The sequence below is a fragment of the Pelophylax lessonae genome (assembly GCF_965119305.1).
Source record: "Pelophylax lessonae genome assembly, chromosome: 3".
In the NCBI taxonomy this organism is placed as follows: domain Eukaryota; kingdom Metazoa; phylum Chordata; class Amphibia; order Anura; family Ranidae; genus Pelophylax; species Pelophylax lessonae.
This window is the reverse complement of record NC_138770.1, coordinates 513,201,390-513,220,902: the sequence shown is the minus strand read 5'-3', so window position 1 is coordinate 513,220,902 and position 19,513 is coordinate 513,201,390. Positions and strand designations below refer to the sequence as shown.

The following is a 19,513-nucleotide window of genomic DNA, read 5'->3' as shown; positions in this document are numbered from 1 at the left end:
GGATGCAATCAAACTCTCTATTATACCCTATGGAGCAGCCGATGTAAATGAACATGTCGGTTTACACCTGCTGACATCCAGTCCGATCTGCTAAAAGCAGACGGATAGGGATCTGTTCCCCCATCTAGCGCATCGAATGGCATTTGGGTGTAGGCGGAGTCGGACAGGCGGTCCATTTACATCTGACCACCCATAGAGGAGAGCTGGCTGTTGACACGGACCAGCTATTCGCCTGTTAAATGGACAGATTCCCCACTGAGCAGGAAGACTCCTAGCGGAGTCTACCACACATGAAAGGGGCCTTATTTAGTAAAGCAGAGTTTTAGATTAGGTAATGAGCGTGATTTTGAAGTTCATTTTATTTGATTTATGCCCCGTACACACGTGCAGATTATCTGAAGACTTTTGTCTGTAGACTTACCAAAACCATATAATATGAGGTCAAACCTAAACACTTTCAATTTGTATGCAATCCGGCAGGCCCTTGCACTACATAGAAAAGGTAAATCTGAAGACAAAAGTCTTCAGATAATCTGCACGTGTGTACGGGGCATTAGTCTTCAAATTTATTTTTTTCCTTAGGCACCTTTTACGCGAGCTTTCCATTGCTTCATCTATTCAGTCAAGTATTATTTTTTTTTTCTTTGTGGTTAGAAAATCAGATGAAAAACAGATCTGGACTTCAGTTTTTACACCCATTTGTATACACAGTTTTTTACATCCTGTTTTCTAACGAACTTAAAATTTCTCTATCGTTTGTTGTCCGACTCAGCTCCATATTCTTCTTTACCATTGGGGTATGCTGCCTCCTACAGGAGTAGGACACTAGGCAGGAAAGTTTTTTACCACACCTATGGGGCAGTACCTGGGAGTATACACCCACTCACTCTGCTATAGGCATTCCGTTTTTTTTTTTCTAGTCAGGAGTAAGGACCTAGTTCCCTGCTGGGATTTCAGTCCTAGCATATTTATGTAAAAAAGGGACCCTTTTGTCCAAATGTGCCCCAGGGCTCCTCCCCGCAGGCAATCTCCACTATTTCATAGGGGTTTTCTACCGGAGTCAGGCACAGTGCAGGGGCTGTTGCAGGCAATGGGGGCCCTCGGGGGGGGGGGGGCTTATGGAGAAATCCGCGCGCGGGGGGGAGGGTTACTCCTGGTGGGGGGTCACTGCCAGGGCCCCCCTATATCAACCCCAGAGGCTACAGATGAGGCAGGTGAGGGCAGTGGACGCTTTTTACTAGTCCTCTTTTTTTAGGACCATATCAACTTTTCACACAAGGGTTTCTAAAACCTCCGTTAAGGCAGACAAGGGTTGTGACCCGGAGGTCCTCACAACACCAAGGAGGGGCTCAGTAGGCGATACTTGCTTCTGGGACAGCGCAGTGTCACTTTAAGAATGCTGCAAAAAACGGCCCCACACTGCTGCACCAGTGGTACTACAAGTCCCAGCACACTAAACTGCGATATAGCAGAGTGAGAGCGACCTACAGGGACCCCAATAGATTCACCACTGTCCAATATTAGGGAGAGCAGAGCCAACCTGAAGTGTTCAGAAAACGATCATCACATACCTGGGTCAGCACCAGAGTTAAAGCCTTGCCACTCACTGCTATAGAGCATAATCGGGCTCCGAGATCCAGCGATCCATCCAGCATAGTGGGGCCCTGGCAGTGACCCCCCACCAGGAGTAACCCTCCCCCCCCCCGCGCGTGGATTTCCCCTCCCTCCTCCCCTCCCTCCTCCCCTCCCTCCTCCCCTCCCTCCTCCCCTCCCTCCTCCCCTCCCTCCTCCCCTCCCTCCTCCTCCCCTCCCTCCTCCTCCCCCTCCCTCCTCCTCCCCCTCCCTCCTCCTCCCCCTCCCTCCTCCTCCCCCTCCCTCCTCCTCCCCCTCCCTCCTCCTCCCCCTCCCTCCTCCTCCCCCTCCCTCCTCCTCCCCCTCCCTCCTCCTCCCCCTCCCTCCTCCTCCCCCTCCCTCCTCCTCCCCCTCCCTCCTCCTCCCCCTCCCTCCTCCTCCCCCTCCCTCCTCCTCCCCCTCCCTCCTCCTCCCCCTCCCTCCTCCTCCCCCTCCCTCCTCCTCCCCCTCCCTCCTCCTCCCCCTCCCTCCTCCTCCCCCTCCCTCCTCCTCCCCCTCCCTCCCTTCTTCTTTTCCTTCTCCTCCTCCCCCTCCCTCCCTTCTTCTTTTCCTTCTCCTCCTCCCCCTCCCTCCCTTCTTCTTTTCCTTCTCCTCCTCCCCCTCCCTCCCTTCTTCTTTTCCTTCTCCTCCTCCCCCTCCCTCCCTTCTTCTTTTCCTTCTCCTCCTCCCCCTCCCTCCCTTCTTCTTTTCCTTCTCCTCCTCCCCCTCCCTCCCTTCTTCTTTTCCTTCTCCTCCTCCCCCTCCCTCCCTTCTTCTTTTCCTTCTCCTCCTCCTTCCTTTTTTTATTGGGGTTTATTAGACTCTAGATCTCTACTCTGCCCTTAAAGCATCTAACCACACCAAGATTGGTGTGATAAACATACTTTCTCAATTTCCCAATGGTGCTGTTTATATCTGGCCAAACCAAACCTTGAAATGCTAATAGCTTCTGGTAGCTTAGGCCATACAGATGATTGGGGCCATTCTATGGTCCGCTGACGGAACCACGGGCTGCAGTCTCAGGTTACCCGGTGGGACAGGAGAGCCTGAGAAAACCGTGGAAGGCGATGGGGGGGTGAGTCCCCTCCCACTGCTTGTAAAAGCAGTCTAGCGGCAACTTATCCACTAGGATTGCTTTTACATGAAAGCCGACCGCTGGCTGTAAAGAAACGATACCAAGATGATGCCTAAATCTGCAGGCATCATCCTGGTATGACCGCTCAAAGTCCAGCAATGTACCAGTACGTTGCTGGTTGGGCATATATTGTTAGGTTCTTTTTTTTTTTTTTTTTAATGCAGCCTGTGGGGTTCTCTTTTTTCATGCAGCTAACAGATTCCTCCATTCACATCGATCGATGTGGATGAAGAAATCTCTGCCAGAAAGTATGTGGTATGCCCACCATTAGACCTCCCAGCATCCACCCACTTCTAATGATGGCCATACATGCAATGTTTTTTTTTTTTTTTCCGTTTAGCCCATGGGCTGAATGGAAAAAAAAAGAACATAGCAGATTCCTCCATTCGCATCAATCGATGTGCATGAAGAAATCTTTGCCAAGAATAGTGTTAAATATATGGCGAAGCATAGCGGAGATCAGCCCTCTGTATTCAACCCATCCCCTATGCTTCGCCATATTTGCTGCTCTTTTTTGTTTTTTCAGCAACGGTGGTGAAATCCCCTTCTACGGCGCTGCAATCATTTATTTACGTACATGCCGAGAGCAAACGCTGTTGCTGTCAGAATGAACAAACTGATAGGCGTACCTGCAAAGAAAACAATGGTTAACAATAAAAAACACTGTAACAAGGTAACATTAAGTAAAGAGCATTTTAGGTTTTCTACAGTGAAAGAAACAAGGTTTCACATAGGCTTTACAGGGGCAGGGGTTTGCTACAACATTCGGCTATTTGTGTTATTGGAGCTTAAAATATGTTAAAGCATTTAAAATTACCTCAAACTCAAACAAAAAAAATGTTGACAGACAGGGTTTTTATTATAGCAGAGACCCTAGTGGTCTTTTATGTCATAAATGCCTCTACCGGCTTGTCAGTGGTAATTGAGCCGCACATGCGCAGCTTAGGCCAAATTTACAACACCCACTCTATCGTGATGAAGTGGCTCCTGTATGCATGCACAGTGGTGACATCCTTGTGGCCCGGCCATTTGAGTGGCCTGTGAGAGCGAGCATAGATGGGACCAGCTGGAGCAGTGACAGCGTAGCACTGATAGACTGCTTTGATAGCACATTATAGCAGACCTAGCTAACATGCGGTGCAATATTACCACATCATTGCATAAACCTGGAGGCAGAATTAAATACTACTTTTAGATTTGCTTTCTAAATATGCCATAAAGAGTCTAAAGTGTCACTTGTTAGCTGGAAATCATCCATAATATTTGTAATATTTTATTATTAACCTAACAAATGAAAAATGTTTACAAAATAAGATAAATACTGTATATGTAAACCAAATCCCTTAGGATACATTCAAACCATTTGCTGCGTAGGAATGCAGAAGCTCATGTGCCATGGAATGACATCAATGCCTATTGCAGTTCATCGCAGTGTTCACCTTTTTTTTTTTTTTCCCCCAACTTTATTGAAATATTTGAAATATCATTAAGTTCTGTTGTCTGCCGTGGGGTGCGTGGCAGTGTATTACCTCGCACTGGTCTGTGGTGCAAGCAGTAGTTTATTTATTTATTTATTTTTTTTGTGCACACAATCACAGCTTGGTCCTTCCGCAACTGGTGTAAATGTACCCTTCATGGCTTCGGCAAAGAGTAAGTGTTAGATTTGTAATTGTCTCTAGTCCACTGACTAATGAAAGGAAAGTATTTGGAGAGGTCTATTTGTTTTAAATCTATTTCTGTTACATGTAAAGAAATGTGCTGTTTCCTAAATGATTCAAGCGGAATAATCAGTTTTTTTCTAATTTGATTGTATGTAGAACAGGAGATTAGATTTAAGTAATTCACTGCCTCCTGAGGCCGCCTTTAATTAAATAAATTGTCATCTGTTCCTCGTGGCAGTATCTGGAATGTTTATCTTCCATTCTAAATCTGAAGCAAACAGAATGATCCTGTTGTCTGTCATATACACAAGATGATGGTTTCATCATCCAGCTGAAAATTATTATCTTGTGGTTGTGGGAGGCCCCTATACCGACCAGCCAATTTGGTCTTCAAGTGGTTGTAAACTTTAAGCATGAAATATGAACAAAGCATATCCTTCTATAGTGCGTGCTCTGTATTGCGACAAGTACAAAGTGTCATTTCTGTCTGCTGCTTTGTTACTTAATCGGCACGATTTCCATCTGACACCAAGAGAAAAAAGGTAACTTGTTGGCCCTCCAACTGATTGACAACCTCATCTCTGTTCCTGTGTGCTGTGTGAAGGGGGTATGTCCCTTTCCCCCAATCAGCTTGCTGAGCTCTGCAGAGAGTTAATTAATCTCTCTGCCCCCCTTTTTTTTTTTTTTTCCTGACAGCTCAGACAAGCTTTATAAATTTTGGTCTTTGAATGGATGTAGAAAGGAGAAGACTACGATAAACAGGTACAACTTGCATAGGAGGGTTTATTTAATCTCTGTGTATTATCTGAGGCCAGTCACTTCACTGGGTATTTGTAAGGGTTTACAGGCACTGTAAACCTTCCACAAACTTCTATTGTTCTGCATGGCAGGCCTACCTGGCAGGCTTAAGAGCTGTAAAAATTTGGAATAGATTTTCTCAAGAGCTGGCTCTGGCCAACTCAGTACCTGGATTCTTTCCCAGATACACATAATATAACTGGATACTAATATTTATAGGTAAAGTTTATGCAGGGAATATCCGATTGCCACTTGGGGGAGCAGGAAAAAAATTTTCTTCTGCTGGAGCCAATTGGATCATGCTTTATTGAGGCTTTTCTTTTGCCCTCCTCTGGATCAACTGTGGTATAGGATTGTGTGTGTGTGTGTGTGTGTGTCTATAGGGTTGTATGTACAGTATCTTGCAAAAGTGAGTACACCCCTCACATTTTTGTAAACATTTTATTATATCTTTTCATGTGACAACACTGAATAAATGACACTTTGCTACAATGTAAAGTAATGAGTGTACAGCTTGTATAACAGTGTAAATTTGCTTTCCCCTCAAAATAACTCAACACACATTAATGTCTAAACTGCTGGCAGCAGAAAGTAGTACACCCCCTAGGTAAAAATGTCCATATTGAGACCAAATTGTCAATATTTTGTGTGGCCACCATTATTTTCCAGCACTGCCTTATCCCTCTTGTGCGTGGAGTTCACCAAAGCCTTACAGATTGCCACTGGAGTCCTCTTCCACTCCTGTATGATAAAATCACGGAGCAGCTGGATGTTGTATACCATTTGCTCCTCCACCTTCCATTTGAGGATGCCCCACAGATGCTCAATAGGGTTTAGGTCTGGATACATGCTTGGCCAGTCCATCGCCTTTACCCTCAGCTTCTTTAGCAAGGCAGTGGTCATTTTGGAGGTGTGTTTGGGGTCGTTATCCTGTTGGAATACTGCCCTGCGGCCCAGTCTCCAAAGGGAGGGGATAATGCTCTGCTTCAGTATGTCATAGTACATGTTGGCATTCATAGTTCCCTCAATGAACTGTAGCTCCCCAGAGCCGGCAGCACTCATGCAGCCTCAGACCATGACACTCCCACCACCATGCTTGACTGTAGGCAAGACATACTTGTCTTTGTACTCCTCACCTGGTTGCCGCCACACACGCTTGACACTTTCTGAACCAAATAATTTTATCTTGGTCTCTTCAGACCACAGGACATGGTTCCAGTTATCCATGCCCCCAACTGTTTGCGGGGTTTCTTGTGCATCATCTTTAGAAGAGGCTTCCTTCTGGGACGAAAGCCATGCAGACCAATTTGATGCAGTGTGCGGCGTAAGGTGTGAGCACTGACAGGCTAACCCCCACCCCTTCAACCTCTGCAGCAATGCTGGCAGCACTCTTACGTCTATTTAACAAAGACAACCTCTGGATATGACCCTAAGCACGTACACTGGACTTCTTTGGTCCACCATGGCGAGGCCTGTTCTGAGTGGAACCTGTCCTGTTAAACCACTGTATGGTCTTGACCAGTGTGCTGCAGCTCAGTTTCAGGGTCTTGGCAATCTTCAGAGAGTTCACTGTCATAAGGTGCCACGTTGAACCTCCAGTGACCAATATAAGAGAGAGCGAGAACACCAAATTTAACACACCTGCTCCATATTCACACCTGATACCTTGTAACCCTGATGAGTCACATGACATCCGGGAGGAAAAATGGCTAATTAGGCCTAATTTGAACATCTTCACTTATGGGTGTACTTTTTTGTTTCCAGTAGTTTAGTCATTAATGGCTGTGTGTTGAGCTATTTTGAGGGGACAGCAAATTTACACGGTTATACAAGCTGTACACTCACTACTTTACATTGTAGCAAAGTGTCATATCTTCAGTGTTGTCACATGAAAAGCTATGATAAAATATTTACAAAAATGTGAGGGGTGTATTCACTTTTGTGAGATACTGTATATGTACGTGTGTGTGTGTGTGTGTGTGTGTACAGTGGGTACGGAAAGTATTCAGACCCCCTTAAATTTTTCACTCTTTGTTATATTGCAGCCATTTGCTAAAATCATTTAAGTTCATTCTTCTTCCTCATAAATGTACACATAGCACCCCATATTGACAGAAAAACACAGAATTGTTGACATTGTTGCAGATTTATTAAAAAAGAAAAACTGAAATATCACATGGTCCTAAGTATTCAGACCCTTTGCTGTGACACTCATATATTTAACTTTCCATTTCTTCTGATCATCCTTGAGATGGTTCTACACCTTCATTTGAGTCCAGCTGTGTTTGATTATACTGATTGGACTTGATTAGGAAAGCCACACACCTGTCTATATAAGACCTTCCAGATCACAATGCATGTCAGAGCAAATGAGAATCATGAGGTCAAAGGAACTGCCTGAAGAGCTCAGAGACAGAATTGTGGCAAGGCACAGATCTGGCCAAGGTTACAAAAAGATTTCTGCTGCACTTAAGGTTCCTAAGAGCACAGTGGCCTCCATAATCCTCAAATGGAAGACGTTTGGGACGACCAGAACCCTTCCTAGAGCTGGCCGTCCGGCCAAACTGAGCTATCGGGGGAGAAGAGCCTTGGTGAGAGAGGTAAAACAGAACCCAAAGATCACTGTGGCTGAGCTCCAGAGATGCAGTCAGGAGATGGGAGAAAGTTGTAGAAAGTCAACCATCACTGCAGCCCTCCACCAGTCGGGGCTTTATGGCAGAGTGGCCCGACGGAAGCCTCTCCTCAGTGTAAGACACATGAAAGCCCGCATGGAGTTTGCTAAAAAACACCTGAAGGACTCCAAGATGGTGAGAAATAAGATTCTCTGGTCTGATGAGACCAAAATAGAACTTTTTGGCCTTAATTCTAAGCGGTATGTGTGGAGAAAACCAAGCACTGCTCATCACCTGTCCAATACAGTCCCAACAGTGAAGCATGGTGGTGGCAGCATCATGCTGTGGGGGTGTTTTTCAGCTGCAGGGACAGGACGACTGGTTGCAATCGAGGGAAAGATGAATGCGGCCAAGTACAGGGATATCCTGGACAAAAACCTTCTCCAGAGTGCTCTGGACCTCAGACTGGGCCGAAGGTTTACCTTCCAACAAGACAATGACCCTAAGCACACAGCTAAAATAACGGAGTGGCTTCACAACAACTCCGTGACTGTTCTTGAATGGCCCAGCCAGAGCCCTGACTTAAACCCAATTGAGCATCTCTGGAGAGACCTAAAAATTGCTGTCCACCAACGTTTACCATCCAACCTGGCAGAACTGTAGAGGATCTGCAAGGAGGAATGGCAGAGGATCCCCAAATCCAGGTGTGAAAGACTTGTTGCATCTTTCCCAAAAAGACTCCTGGCTGTATTAGATCAAAAGGGGGCTTCTACTAAATACTGAGCAAAGGGTCTGAATACTTAGGACCATGTGATATTTCAGTTTTTTTCTTTTTTAATAAATCTGCAACAATGTCAACAATTCAGTGTTTTTCTGTCAGTATGGGGTGCTATGTGTACATTCATGAGGAAGAAGAATGAACTTAACCACTTAAGCCCCGGAGGATTTGGCTGCTAAAGGACCAGGGGTTTTTTTGCGATTTTTTTACTGCGTGACTTTAACGGACAATTGCGCGGTCGTGCGACGCTGTACCTAAACGAATTTGACGTCCTTTTTTTCCCACAAACAGAGCTTTCTTTTGGTGGTATTTGATCACCTGTGCGATTTTTTGATCGCGCTATAAACAAAAAAAGAGCGTAAATTTTGCAAAAATAACAATATTTTTCACATTTTTTTTATATGAAATTCCCCCAAAAAAATGTAAAAATCAAAATTTTTTAACATTTTTCGGCCAATTTGTTTTATGCTACCTATGTTTGGTAAAAAAATCGCAAAAAGCGTATTTTGATTGGTTTGCGCAAAAGTTATCGCGTTTACTAACAAAGGGAAAGATTTTTGTCATTTTTGGTGTTTTTTTTTTTAACGCGTAATGGCAGCGATCTGCGATTTTTTTTTTTTTTTTTTTTTTTTTTTTTTCGGTACTGCGACATTGCGGTGGACAGATCGGACCCTTGACTGACATTTTTGACACTTTTGGGGGGTACCAGTGACATTACTGCAGTAATCAGTGCTATACATATGCACTGTTACTGCAAAAATGACACTGGCAGGGAAGGGGTTAACTTTATTGGACAGGGAGGGGTTAAGTGTGTCCTAGGGGCGTGATTCTAACTGTGCAGGGACATTCCTATTGGTGTAAAAGCAAAGATCAACCGTTCTACATAGTAGAACGGACAGATCTTCACTTTTACACAGGGAGAACTGACAGGCAGCTTGTTTACACAAGCCGCTCTGTCTTTCTCCCTTCACAGGAGCGAGCGTAGTGTGACTGGCGGACATCGAGTCCGCCGGTCACACGCACTGACTTGTCTGTGAACGAGTCGCGGCGGGCGCGCGCCTCGGCGGGCGCGCGCCCTCCCGCAATAGGCTCGCAAGTCAGTGACAGGCGAGTGACGTACCGATACGTCACTCTGCCTGGCCGGGGCTGACCGCTGCAGTATATAGTCGTGCGGCGGTCGGCAACCGGTTAAATGATTTTAGCAAATGGATGCAATATAACAAAGAGTAAAAAATTTAAGGGGGTCTGAATACTTTCCGTACCTACTGTATATACTGTATATATGTATGTATACAAATTGCTCAAAACAATTAAAGAAACACTTTGAAAACACGTCACAATGGGGAAAAATATCATGCTGGATATCTATACTGATATGGACTGGGTAATGTGTAAGGAACAAAAGCATGCCACATTGTTTGATGGAAATGAAAATGATCATTCTACAGAGGGTAGAATTCAAAGACACCCTGAAAATCAATGTGAAAAAATGATGCAGCAGGCTAGTCCTTTTCGCTGAAATTTAATTGCAGCAACTCAAGTAGTTTGTATGGCCCCCATGTGCTTGTATGTATGCCTGACAACGTCTGGGCATGCTCCTAATGAGACGATGGATGGTGTCATGGGGTATTTCCTCCCAGATCTGAACAAGGGCATCACTGAGCTCCTGAAAAGACTGGATTTAGGTCAGGAGTGTGTGGTACCCATTCGGTGGTATCAATTCCTTCATTCTTCAGGAACTGGCTGCATACTGTCGCCACATAAGGCCGGGCATTGTCATGCACCAGGAGGAACCCTGGAGCCCCTGCACCAGTGTAGGGTCTGACAATGGGTCCAAGGATTTCATCCCGATACCTAATAGCAGTCAGGGTGCCATTGTCTAGCCTGTAGAGGTCTGTGCGTCCCTCCATGGTTATGCCTCCCCAGACCATCACGGACCCACTACCAAACCAGTCGTGCTGAACGATGTTACAGGCAACCTAACGTTATCCATGGCTTCTCCAGACCCTTTCCCGTCTGTCACATGTGCTCAGGGTGAACCTGCTCTCATCTGTGAAAAGCACAGGGCGCCAGTGGCTGACCTGCCAATTCTGGTGTTCATTGGCAAATGGAGGTATTTTTGTAGGGCTCTGGCAGTACTTATCCTGTTCTCTGTGCACAAAGGAACAGATACTAGTCCTGCTGATGGGTTAAGGACCTTCTACAGCCCTGTCCAGCGCTCTCGGAGTAACTGCCTGTCTCCTGGAATCTCCTCCATGCTCTCTTGAGACTGTGCTGGGAGATGCAGCATACTTTCTGGCAATGGCACGTAATGATGTGCCACCCTCGAGGACTTGGACTGCCTGTGCAACCTCTTGTAGGGTCCAGGTATCGCCTCATTCTACCAGTAGTGAAACTGACCCTAGCCAAATGCAAAACTAATGAAAAAAAGTCAGAAAAAATTTGGTAAAAAAACTTCAGTGGCCTCCGACCTGTAAAACCATTCCTATGCGGTTGTCTCATTGTTACCCATCTAGTGCACCTGTTAATTTCATTAACACCAAAGCAGCTAAAAATGATTAACAATTCCCTCTGCTGCTTAACTGATCAGATCAATATCCCAGGAGTTTATTTGACATGATGCTGTACTCTGAATAAAGTGTTCCTTTAATTTTTTTTGAGATTTTTTTTATTTTATTTTTTAATTAATTTTTTTTATTCCTCCTATTGGTTGAACTAGATGGGACTTGTCTTTTTTAAGCCAGATTAACTGTGTACCTTCTTCACGGAAGCTATTTACTCGGTCTAGCCGCATTTTTCTTAATACGCGCTGGTCTTTACCAACAATTTTACTGACCACACCACAATTAATGGTCTAAAATTCATACAACCTTAATTCCAAAAAAAGTTGGGAGTGTTGTGAAAAATCTACAAAAAAATTGAATGCAATGATTTGCAAATCTCAGAAACCCATATTTAATTATTAGAAAATAGAAGCATACTAAATGTTTAAACCAAGAAAGTACTAGTTGGTCATTTTGAAATTGATGGCAGCAACATGTCTCAGAAGTTTGTCAGGGCCATATTTATCACAGTGAAGCATCCCACCTTCTTTTAACAACACAGTAAAAACATTTGGGAATAAGCCCCCATTCACACTACCGCAACGCTACTTCGCACCGCGACCTCCGAGTCATTGAAGTCTATGGCGGTCACCTCCTGGTCGCCCCAAAGAAGCTCCGGACCCTTTTTCTAGGTCGGAGCGACTTGTGTCGCTCCTATTAGAACGGGTCCGTAGCTTCCCTATGGGAGGCGACCAGGTCGCCTCACAGGTCGCCCTAGTGTGAACCGGCACTGAAGGAGACCAGTTGCTGGAGTTTTGGGAGAGGATTGTTGTCCTTTTCTTGGTTCATATAGGATTCTAATTGCCCAACAGTCCTGGGTCATCTTTGTCCTATTTTTTGTTTAAGATGTGCCAAATATTTGCAATTGATGAAAAGTCTGGAGTGCAGGCAGGCCAGTTAAGCACCTGGACTCTTCTACTACGAAGCCATGCTGTTGTCACAGACACTATGTAGTTTAGCCTTATCCTGCTGAAATATACAAGGCCTTCCCTGAAAAAAAATGTCTGGATGGGAACATATGCTTCTCTAAAACCTGGCTATATCTTTCAGCATTGATGGTGCCTTTCTAGATGTGCAAGCTGTTCATTCCATATGCATTAACGCATCCCCATACCGTCAGAGATGCAGGCTTTTAAACTGAGTGCTGATATTATGCTGGAAGGTCCCTTTCCTCTTTAATTCAGAGGATACAGACAAAAATGTCAGATTTTGATTACTCTGACTACAGAACATTTTTCAACTTTGCAACAGACCATTTTAAATGAGCTTTGTCCCAGAGAAGACAGTGCTATTTCTGGACCATGTTCCGATATGGCCGCCACTTTGCATGATAGAGCTTTACCTTGCATTTTTGTATGACATGTCAAACTGTGTTCTGACAGTGATTTTCTTTCTTTTTTTTTTTTTTTTATATTTCTAAACTCGTACAGTAATGCCTGTTACAGAATCATGCCTGTATTTAATGTAGTGCTGTCTAAAGGGCCTGAAGATCAGGGGCATTTTTTTTTTTTTTTTTTTTTTATGGAAAATCTTTTTGTTGGATTTGAAAACAACAAGAACAAAAGCAAAAAGGGGCATTTAACCACTTGCCTTCTGTGCACTTAAACACCCTTCCCATCCAGGCCAATTTTCAGCTTTCAGCGCTCTAACACTTTGAATGACAATTGCGCGGTCATGCTACACTGTACCCATATGAAATTTTTATCATTTTTTTCACACAAATAGAGCTTTCTTTTGGTGGTATTTAATCATCTCTGGGTTTTTTATTTTTTACAAAAAAAAGAAAAAAGACAGAAAATTTTGAAAAAAAAAAAAAAGTTTTTCTTATTTTCTGCGAGTTAATTTTGAAAATAAATTTTTCTCCCTCACTGATGTGCGCTGATGAGGCGGCACTGATGGGCACTGATAGGCTGCACTTATGGGCACTGATAGGCTGCACTTATGGGCACTGATAGGCTGCACTTATGGGCACTGATGAGGTGGCACTTATGGGCACTGATGAGGAGGTACTAATATGCCGCACTGATGAGCACTGATAGGTGGCACTGATAGGCGGCACTGATAGGCACTGAGAGGTGGCACTGCTGGGTACTGAGAGGTGGCACTGCTGGGCACTGAGAGGTGGCACTGCTGGGCACTGAGAGGTGGCACTGACGGGTGGCACTGATGGGCACTGACGGGTGGCACTGATGGACACTGACGGGTGGCACTGATGGACACTGACGGGCGGCACTGATGAGCACTGATGGGTGGCACTGATGGGCAGCACCATCAGTGCCCACACTCAGTGCCCATAGTGCTGCCAGTCAGTGCTCATCAGTGCCTAGATGAGCAGGCACTGATGGGCACTGACTGGCAGCACTATGGGCACTGATTGTGGGCATTGATGGGGGCACTGATGGCGGGCACTGTGGGCACTGATGGGGGGGCAATGTGTGTGTTTTTTTTACCTTCAGTAATCAGGGCACTGGTGATCAGTGCCCTGATTACATGTCTCTGTGTCCCCAGCGGCTGTCGGCTCCCCCTCCTTCCTCACACTGCAGGCTCCGTGTGAGGAAGGAGCGCCAGCGATGAGAGATGATCTCATATGTTTACATATGAGATCATCTCTCATTGGACGGCTTGATCACGTGGTGAATGGCCGCTGTGATTGGCCATTCACCACGATCTGTGATCGGCCGTGTCCCTTGGACACGGCCGACACAGATTCTCCCCGCTGCGCGCTCGCAGGAGCGCGCGGGGGGGCGTGTCACTGGAGGCCGTTTAAAAACGGCCTCCCGAAAATTCGAGTCCGCGCTGCAGCCGTATATAGGCTGTAGCGCGGATGTGAGGAGGTTAATATTGCATTTCAGCATTGTCCGGCGATTTCTCCAGTTTCTCAGAATCATTTCATATTATGTTCTCTAGACGATAATTTATTTAACCACTTCAATACTGGGCACTTTCACTCCCTTCCTGTCCAGGGCCAATTTTCAGCTTTCAGCACTGTCACACTTTTGAATGACAATTGCACAGTCATGCATCGCTGTACCCAAATGATTTTTTTTAGCATTTTATTTTCTCACAAAAAGAGCTTTTGTTTGGTATTTATTCACCACTGGGTTTTTTACTTTTTTGCTAAAAAAACTAAAGTCAGAACATTTTGAAAAAAAAAAAAGTTTTTCTTAGAATATTTTGTAAATAAGTAATTTTTCTCCTTCACTGATGTGCGCTGATGAGGCTGCACTGATGGGCCCTGATATCAGTGCCCCACCTATCAGTGCTGCATATAAGTGCACCCTATCAGTGCCCATCAGCGCACATCAATGGAGGAGAAAATGTTTGGATTTACAAATATTTCTCTATTGCACAGCACAGAAACTAAGAAAAAAAAAAAAGTGTTTTTTTTGAAAGGAAATAACAGTGGTGATTACCACCAAAAGAATGCTCTATTTGTATAAACAAAAATAAAAAAATAATAATTTTATTTGGGTACAGCGTTGCATGACCATGCAATTGTCAGTTAAAGCAACGCAATGCCGTTTCGCATTCAAAATGTGATAACGCTGAAAATTGGCCTTGGCAGGAAGGGGGTGAAAGTGCCCAGTAATTAAGTTGTTAAAGGTTTTTTGAGAGTTTATGTAAAGTCTTAAATTATTGTAAATTCTCAAATCTGAAGACAAGAAAATCCTGGAATGCAAATCAAGTACTTCTGCAGTTCCCAAACAAGAAAAATATGCATTTCTGCCACCAGGGTGCACTGCGGGGGAAAGGCTCCAGTTTTCTTTGCTTGTGGCCTTCATCTGTAACTCCTACAGTTGGGTGATTGTTGGAATACAGTGGATTATATGACATTGATTTATGAAAAGAATCCAAGGTGTTTTGTGAATAGACTAGGGCAGAGAAAGATGATACTAGAGCCAGGACTATCAGTCACAGCACTGGAGGAAGAATTCTGTATGTAATATCTTACATTAATGAAATTGTGTCTTGTACCCAGCAACACTCTCCTAATAGGTCCCCTATTTTACTTGTACTTTTTTTTCCTGGAATTCCACAGTAACACAATGCTGCTCCTCCATAGATACAGTACAGTCTGTATGCATTGTCATCCCAGGATAGAAAGCATGTAACTGGCAGGATTACCAGGTAAATTGAGAGGAATAAGACTAGTAATAGATGAGTCAGTTTTTTGTTTCATTCAATCAGCGGCTTGCACAGAAAAAAACTGACCCAGTTCCCCTATCCACATTTAAGGTGGATGGGGTAATTGTTTGTGTCTTTGTACTCTAAAAGTGGGGAGAATCCCCCACCATCAGATTAAAATGATCAGGGCTGCAGTGCTGATTGAGCCCAAATTTTCCAACAGGACAGTTGAACATGAATGGAGCAGCAGATTGACTTCTGTTCAACCACAATTTCCATACATGGATTGAAATTCAGTCAGTCCCTGCTGAACCAGCTGAATTTCAGTCATGTATGGCCAGCTTTAGGCTGAAGAACAAAACTAAGCAACCACATCTTAGGATTGATAAGCATTGGTGTATATTGTTTTTAGGTTTAGATAAGCTTTATTTAAAACAACTAACCATAATATTCCTTTGAAATATACCGAAAAGTGTTTTTACTCTTTGCCTTTACTTTATTGGCTTTATTGTATTTTGTGCCAATATACTTTTTCTATTTTCCCAGATTCAGCATTTTTTACCTTCCGTGATATGGACTGTGAACCAAGAGGATCACCAGCTTGTGAATCTATAGTTTCAAGAAATACAGAAAAAATCCTGGTAATATATGGTGATTTTTAGAGGCATCTTTAAAGTGTTACTAAACCCACAACCGTAAAATCCATGTGTATATGCAGTAAGGCATGTTTGTTTTGCTCATTGTGGAACCTAAGGGGTTAATCCTCTGCATTGTGTAAAAAGGCTGTTTGATCCTGTCGGGTCCTGGATCCTGATTGGACAGCCAGCACGGTATGAAAACTCCTCCTACAAGCTTTAGGAACTGATATACAGTAAGTCACAAGACTGCTATATACTGCTGAGGAGAAAAGGTATTTAGCAGTTTATATCTAGTGGGAGAGATCTAGTAAATGCAGAGTCCTGGGTTAGTAACACTTTAAACAATGTTAGAATATGTTGTTTTACAAATGGATAATTTAAATGTTGATCTGATCTTCCCCTAAGTCATAATAACAAATGATGCAGTCTTTAGAAAACTTGCAGAACTTTTTGTGGTATCTTTATTGAACCGTTATGATCATTCATATTAAACCTTTAAAACTTCTTATTGATCTTGGATCAGATCATTTCATTACATTGCGTAAGGACTGGGATCTGAATTTTGACTTGCCATGTATGAAATAATCTGGACGTGTATGATCCAATATGTTTTTGTTTTAGTAGCATACATGCCATGATATATGGCTGCATCATTTCTTAACACCATTCTACTCATTCAGCATGCTTCAAAATGCTCATGAGGTGCTAGTATATGAAGATTTTGTTTTATCCAATCAGAAGACCATATACATTTATCACTATAAGGCATCTAATAAAGCCAGTAAATATCCAATTACTTTTTAGAAAATTCATATGGCAAAATTTTTATTTTTTATGTTATGAGATCAGTGGTTTCCCCTGTAACATCTTATGTGGTAGATTAATAAACAAAGATGTTAAAGGCACCATCTTTTTCATAAATATACCAAAAACTCGTAATAACTATTTATTTTTTGAGCCCAGCTGAAATCCTGATTCTGTTTATACTTTTTCCTTCTAGAATAATTCATGTTGAGGGATCTCAACAAATGTAAAGTACTAATTAGCTGCCAAGGGTTTATATAGAACTCCATTTGTTGGCATTTATTTAAGTTGATAAATTTACTAGTTTACTAGTAAATCTCTACATTTTTTTCTTTCTAGAGCCAAGCCAAATCTTTGGCTGAACAGAGGAGACTACCTTTTATCACTGAAGATGATGACATAAATGAGGAGTTGGGTAAGTCAGCTAAACATATAAAGTTCTTTGGACTTCTGTATAATAAAGTGACTATGGACTTGCTAGTACCTGTAGATTGGACTTTAGTGGCATTTTAATGTTTCTGTTGTAGAGCAGATATATGGAGGTTTCATACATTTTGCTTGGTCACATTTTCACATACTGTATACAGCAAGCACCTGTAGAAAAGCCTCTCTTTTTTGATATCTGATGTCAAGTTGATTCACATACTAACACACCTAACAAAATGTTTTGCTGGCAGGGCTATATATATTTATACATGTTTTTTTTTTTTTTCATTTTTATTCATTCTTTATGGGGACACAGTAAACAGCTGTTACCCAAGGCAGGCAACCATAGCAAACCGATTGGGTACACAGTCAATGCGTAAACATACAAATACAAAGAAAAGTATTGAAATAAATGGCATCCATAAAGAGGCCATAAGCACTAGCGTTAAGTCTAGTGCATTTACATGGAATGGGACCACATTTACCAGGAGATAATGCTAAATGTGCAGGATGGTGAGAGCATGAGTCGCCACAGGGCTATGTTTTGGCACAAAAAACTCTAGTACCACTGTGTTCTTGGGCTGTAAAAGACATGTAGGTCGGTATATATCCCCTTTGGAGATGAGGAAACTAGAATTTTATATATATTAAAAAAAAAAAAAAAAAAAAACTTTGTATAGGTTCAAAATAGAATGATCCAATAGTAAGTCCATCCAAAACTTTTACTCTGCTTTGTTAATGAAACAATACTAAATATATACCTAGCTGATGGTAAGCTTTTTTTTTTTTTAAAGTGGACAAAATACCTTGCCCCAAGAGCTGCAGTACACAATTATCTGTTTTTCTCCAACTGCAATAAAACCTGACAGGAGTTCTAATCCTTCTCTAAAAAGGTTTTTGGGTGTAGATTAAATTTAGTTTTTTAAATTTCAAGTAGTGTTGGCACCCGATTTTAAGCAGTATTGCAGGCCTGGAGAGTGAGAATAGGCAGCAGCAGCAGCATAATGAGCCAATAAATTAATCTGCTGATAAGAAGAATGCTAATAGGTAGAGAAAGCTGAGCGACAGATTGATGATCTGCTGTTTCTTATTTCGCTGTCCAGTCTCAGGCTGGGGTCAGTCCAGGATTACCTGGGTTTAGAAGAAGTGGGGAAAACTGGATTGAAGTAGAAAAAGCTAGTCTTATTTTATCCTTTTACAGGCTCTTCATTTATCTTATTGCTTTTGGCTGGAGCCCTGGTTTAAACTGTCAGATCGAGAGTGGCTGTCACTGTGAACATCTGGATAAGACTGTGAACATCTGGACAGATTTTTAAAATGATCAGTTTTTGCTTTAAGGTATCCATGATGACAATTAACCACTTTACCACCGGAGTATTTTGCTGTCTTACGTCCAGGCCACTTTTTGCGATTCGGCGCTGTGCGACTTTAACTGACAATTGCGCGGTCGTGCGATGACGTACCCAAACGAAATTTACGTCCTTTTTTTCCTACAAACCGAGCTTTCTTTTGGTGGTATTTGATCACCTGTGCGCTTTTTACTTTTTGCGCTATAAACAAAAAAAGAGCGTTTTATTTTGAAAAAATAACAATATTTTTAACATTTTTTTTATATGAAATTCCCCCCCAAAAAAATGTAAAAATCAAATTTTTTTTAAATTTTTGGCCAATTTGTTTTCTGCTACCTATGTTTGGTAAAAAAAATCACAATAAGCGTATTTTGATTGGTTTGCGCAAAAGTTATTGCGTAACAAGATTTCTGTCATTTTTGGTGTTTTTTTTTTTAACGCGTAATGGCGGCGATCTGCGATTTATTTTTTTTTTTTGCGGGACTGCGACATTGCAGCGGACAGATCGGACCCTTGACTGACATTTTTGACACTTTTGGGGGTACCAGTGACATTACTGCAGTAATCAGTGCTATAAATATGCACTGTTACTGTAAAAATGACACTGGCAGTGAAGGGGTTAATTTATATTGGAAAGGGAGGGGTTAATGTATGCCTGGTGCTTACAGACGTGTGGGGGGGGAGGTGACTGAGTGACAGAAGGACAGATCGGATGTTCAGCTATGCTGAACACTCCGATCTGTCAGTCCCTGTCACTTAGGAAATCCGCCCGCTCTGTTTACACAGGCGGGCGGATCTCCTCACTCGATTCCCCGACGATCGGGGAAGAGCGGCGGCGATCGCCGCTGCTCCTCCCCTGGCCCGACTCCCGCTGTGAATGAAAACAGCGGGAGCGCGCCTCAGGCGGCGCGCAAGCGCCACCTACAGGGGGAGGAGTCCAGCGACGTAGGTCTACGTCGCTGGACGGGAACGA

At 43.2% G+C, this 19,513-nt stretch overlaps 1 protein-coding gene across 2 annotated transcripts in view; it reads left to right on the top strand.

Annotated features, from left to right (window-relative positions):
- TTC13 (tetratricopeptide repeat domain 13) overlaps positions 1-19,513 on the top strand; it is a 289,788-nt gene that overhangs the window by 38,998 nt on the left and 231,277 nt on the right. For both annotated transcript variants that reach the window (XM_082249950.1, XM_082249949.1), the window contains exons 2-3: positions 15,870-15,964; positions 17,105-17,180. In XM_082249950.1, coding sequence (XP_082106076.1) covers positions 15,870-15,964; positions 17,105-17,180 — 171 coding nt within the window. The remainder of the gene's footprint in view (positions 1-15,869; positions 15,965-17,104; positions 17,181-19,513) is intronic.